This window comes from Carlito syrichta, unplaced genomic scaffold (assembly GCF_000164805.1).
Source record: "Carlito syrichta isolate Samal-C Ts95f unplaced genomic scaffold, Tarsius_syrichta-2.0.1 Scaffold307034, whole genome shotgun sequence".
Lineage (NCBI taxonomy): Eukaryota > Metazoa > Chordata > Mammalia > Primates > Tarsiidae > Carlito > Carlito syrichta.
This window is the reverse complement of record NW_007251130.1, coordinates 70,665-75,486: the sequence shown is the minus strand read 5'-3', so window position 1 is coordinate 75,486 and position 4,822 is coordinate 70,665. Positions and strand designations below refer to the sequence as shown.

At 46.0% G+C, this 4,822-nt stretch overlaps 1 gene segment (V, D, J or C); it reads left to right on the top strand.

The window, feature by feature from the left end:
* LOC103266163 overlaps positions 1 to 2,569 on the top strand; it is a 10,270-nt gene extending 7,701 nt beyond the window's left edge. Inside the window, 2 exon segments of the V gene segment in view lie at positions 1,734 to 1,850; positions 2,262 to 2,569. Coding sequence covers positions 1,734 to 1,850; positions 2,262 to 2,569 — 425 coding nt within the window.
* The last annotated feature ends 2,253 nt before the right edge of the window (positions 2,570 to 4,822 follow it).

Here is a 4,822-nt window from a genome sequence, read left to right as displayed (position 1 = left end):
CAGGTCGAGGCTGCAGTGGCCAAGAGCAGCCACTGCACTCCAGTCTGGGCGACAGAGTGAGACTCCAACTCCAAAAAAAAGAAAAAGAAAAAAGAAAAAGAAAAGAAAAACAAAACAAAACAAACTCTCTGTTACATTATCCCAATGATATTGGATTAGCTTTCATCCTTGTTGATCTAAGATCTCAGGATAGCTGCTTCAGCTCCAGCCATCACAACTGTATTCAAGAAGAAGGATGCAGCACACATCCAATCTTTTTCCTTTTTTCCACAAAAAGAAAATTTCGCTGAGAAGATCTTCAGCCAACTGACACTTGTGTCCCATGAACAAGCTCTGGGCCACACGGTTAGTCCTGCTTGAGAGGGACCTGGGAAAATAAGTATCAGATTTTTGAAATAGAAGACACAGCACTGGGATATGGTGGTGAAGATCCAGTTACCTATTGCACTGCCTGACCAAAGGATGGGAAAACTTTGAGGGCATGACTATGTCATGTTCACACTGAATTCCCAGGAGGAAATAAAGGCAAAACCAGAGTGAGTCTGAATAAGTATTAACTGGCTGGATGTTCCTGTCTCCGTTTAGTGCAGTAGCAACTGACATATGTTGGCCTTACACCCACAGCCAGCATCAGTGACACGCAATTCCTTAGCTCCATGATCCTCTGTTCCAAATCCTGGTCATCCTCACGATCAACCATCCAGAGACAGGTGCAGGGTTGCCTCACATTGGCTCTGCCCTTTTGCTTCCAATTGAGTGTGCTCATATTTTCATGGGAACTGAGCCCTTCATGTGTGGCTGTGTGGCAGGCAGGGGTCACACAGAAAAAAGGGGTTCCTCCTCTGGGGCCAGAAATCCTTGAATCAGGGAACCAGGGAGTTGAGCTGCAGGTTTTGAATTCACCCCTGGACCACGGAGACCCCTGAGCCTCCTGCAGCCAGTGCGAAAAGGCCACCAGGGGCAACAGAGAGCCACCTGGCAAAGCCTCTAAGGGCTGGGATAGGCCTGGGCCTCAGGAGGATACTGACATGCTGGGAGGATCAGTGACCACGACCTGAGGCCTGGAGAAAAAAGCGTTCTTTTTTTCTAGAGCATCATCTTTGGTGCTGATAGACAAATTCCCTTTCCATGTCATCTCCAATGTAGCTTTGGTAGAATTTTCCTGTTTGTCTGCCACATGTTCAAGCACTTCACTTGCCACTTGCTAAGCCATTGGTGCTAAAACTCAGTCAATGTCAGACATTTCTTCAAGATAGAATCTGTAACCTGCCCTGGTTGCATACTGAGTACATTGAAGGACAGAATCTACACTCTGCAGAATGAGCTCAAATCAAGGAAAGATCATTTTCACACCTTTTAGGGCATTTAAAATATTATGTGTGCATTTTGCAGGGGATAAATTTTTTCTGACTCTACAGCTTTCTTGATCTGGGGCAGAACCCACACATGGCAAAGCCTATTGACGTCACCTGTAGAATGGCATCAAAAAAATGCAAACAGACCCACCTCTGAGTTGGCATTTCTAGGTCAGCTCAGGTATAGGTGAGGTTATAGTGTGAGGTAAAAGTGTCCACACAAACTGTAAAATGAGCAGATGAAAGATAATCCATGGGCCTAGATGAGTCTGCATGGCTGCCCCTCCTCTCCTTGGGTCCCTTGGGACTGAGCCCTTCTCTGGAAACCACAAAGCTCCTTCAGCAGCAGCCCCTAGGTCAGGCTGATTTGCATCCCAGGCAGCTTTCTTGAGCCAGGGGATAAGAGAGGCTGGGGGGACCTGTTCAGCCTGGGACACAGGAAGCAGAAACAGGTGAACATCCCTCTCCTCCTTGGCCTCCTGGCTCACTACACAGGTACTATCAAAGGGTTCCACCCACCTGGCCAGTTCTGGGGTTCAGGGACAAAATTGGCCCTGATTCTGATCTCAACAGGGTCCTGCCTGTGATGGGCAGGATGCTCATGAACCAGCTGCCGGAAGAGAGAATGCTGGGGCTGATATTCCCCCACTTGGTACTCACTGGATTTGGGAACCTGAGGGACTGCACACGCTAGGAGAGAGCAGCTGTGTTCTAGTTTGTTCAAAGGCCCCATAACCAGTAATCTGTGAGTCACTGAGGCTGAGGTTCACTGAAGGGGATTTTCCTAGGGAATCCATGCAGATCATCCAAACCATTATTGGGTGGGGGAGTTCATCCACAGAAAGAGGCAAGTTATCTCCTGGGGAAGATCCCTTATCCCCTACCTCCCTTTTTTTCTCCCTGCAGGCACCGTGGCCTTCTATGTAGTAACTCAGCCATCTTCAGTATCAGTGGCCTTGCGACAGATGGCCAGGATCACCTGCTCTAGAGATAAATTGGGAAATAAATATGCCTACTGGTACCAGCAGAGACCAGGTCAGGCCCCTGTGCTGGTCATCTACAGTGATAGAGACCGGCCCTCAGGGATCCCTGAGAGATTCTCTGGCTCCAACTCGGGAAATACGGCTACCCTGACTATCAGTAGAGCCCAAGCCAGGGATGAGGCTGACAATTACTGTGCCACCTCTGATGGTAGTGAAACCAACTTTCATTAACCCAAGTGACACAGACATGTGGGGAAGTGGGACAAGAACCTCCCCACCCCAGCCTGGTCTCACTCTCACACCCTCTGGGCAATGAGATTGACCTTGGTCTCAGCTCACTCTGAAGGTTTCTCCTATAGCCAAAGCAACAGGAAAAGCATGCCAGGTTCCCATTTGAATCTTAAATCCACATATCTTGTGACTATAATCAAGGTCCCTGAAGAGATCAATGCACAGGACCAAGGGGTGGGAGATGAGACCTTGGTTCCTGCACTAGGGACAGCCTTTTCCTTCCATTTCCACACAAAGTGTTACTGAAGGTCCTGTCCTCTAAACTTCTGTCTCTGAGAACTCAGTCGTGAGAAGAAGGATTGGAGACTAGCAGGATTGTTTCCTCAGGATAAGAAGTCCAGATCTGGACAGACCAGCTGTCAATGTCTGAGGACAAGAGTTATTCTTCTGCATGTGAGAAGCCATGTCCATGCAGCTCCTAGGTGTGACCAGGGACAGACCCCATCTGGGTTTCATACGAGAGTAGACATGTCCATGCACATCCTATGCCTAGAAGAATTACACCCAGTGAGGCACAAACATAAGCTCTGGCTTATCATCCAAAAAATAAATTTCATTCCTTATTTTTAGTTTCAACAATAACACTTTTTAGGCCAACTCAGGAATATGAAAGATGAAGAAACCAGCACATGTGTAGGACCATGGGCCTCATGAGGTAATTCTTAACCCCTGTGTATATCCCTTCTTAAGAAAATCTCTCTATAAAATGCAGAATAAAACTGTGCCTTAGGCTGCATTTCTCAGGTATTTATGATTTATGGCTTAAAAACTTTATTTTTATATTTCTTGAATAATTTTTAAATGTCTGGAGTAGAATTTTCCAGAAAGGAAAATTGGAGCTTTCTTTAGATAGGAGAACTTCATTTTGGCATAAAAACAGATGTCTTATTTTCAGGGAAGGGAGTCACAAAGGAAAAAAAAATATTGTCATTCAATGCCCAAAATAGAATTGACAAATTTGGTTCTTGGACATACAATTTACATATCCTAGTAATGGGAACTTGACCTGCAGATACATGGTAGTTTATGCAACAGATCCACAAGATTTAAGTGATAATTCAAGGATCATTGCAGAGATAAAGACTGAAAAGTAGGTCTGGTTTCTTCTCATCTAAGAGTTTTAATTCTTGGGGTTTCTGATTAGCCCATATAGGGCAGAGAGTTGGCTGTCCTCCCAGGGGCTAACCCACTCCCTGTTGAGTCCAGCAGTCCACCCCATGGCAACTGAAAGAAACATGGGGAGAGGTTTTTCCAGCAGGGCCTCTGAAATTTGGCTGAGGATTTTCCCAGAGGTCATCCCCTAGTCCAGGATGGTCTCAATGCACACTTAGGAGGCTGTTATTTTGGGTCTAAGAACTCTCCTGGTTCCCATTTTCTCTCTTCCTTCCCGAATGACCTTGACATTGTCGCTATCTCTCTAAAATCCTTCCCTTCTTGTCAAGTGCACTTTTTAAGTTCTGTGCTCATGGACCACAGAACCCTAGAATTTCCAAGAAAGCAGTGCTGGCAGCCCCCATGGGACCAGAGGCACAGGCAGCATTGTGGGTCCCCACAAGGCTTCTAGGTGGACACAGGGTGGGGGGAGGACTGCGTACTTGCTCCCCCAAGAGTCTTCAGTTGCAGGTGAACTAGAAAGGGGAAAGGTGGTGGGCAGGATACACCTGGTTTTACCTGTCTCTGCCCTGAAGCACCATCCTGGAGATCTCTATATGTGATCCGCTGCTATAAAGAACATGAAAATTGCCCTGAAATTCCTTTTTATCACATCTGACTACATGTCACCAGGGCCCTCAATATTCTTCATTAATTTAAATAACACGGTGGACGAGTCGAGTGTGAATTCCAGACCTACTTCAGGTTGCCACTGTCCCTCAGGTCCTCCCACTCATGACCCCTCCCCACATTCCTTCTCTCTGTCCATAGAGGGGTTCCAGAGTTACTTCTCCATGGTGGAATCCCCTGGGATATCATTACCATGAACTACCTTCCTTGAGCTGTCCACATTATTTATTAAGTATCTGCATAGCATTTACCACTGTAGAGTTCCGTCCTTATCATTAGTGTTAAGTGATTTACTTGTGTTAATTATTTTCTTAATTGATCAGATTTTTTTTTAACTGCATAATTCACAAATAAATCTAGGGCACAAACGGTCAGCAGTAAAAGCAAATTAAAGGTAAGACACTTATGGTT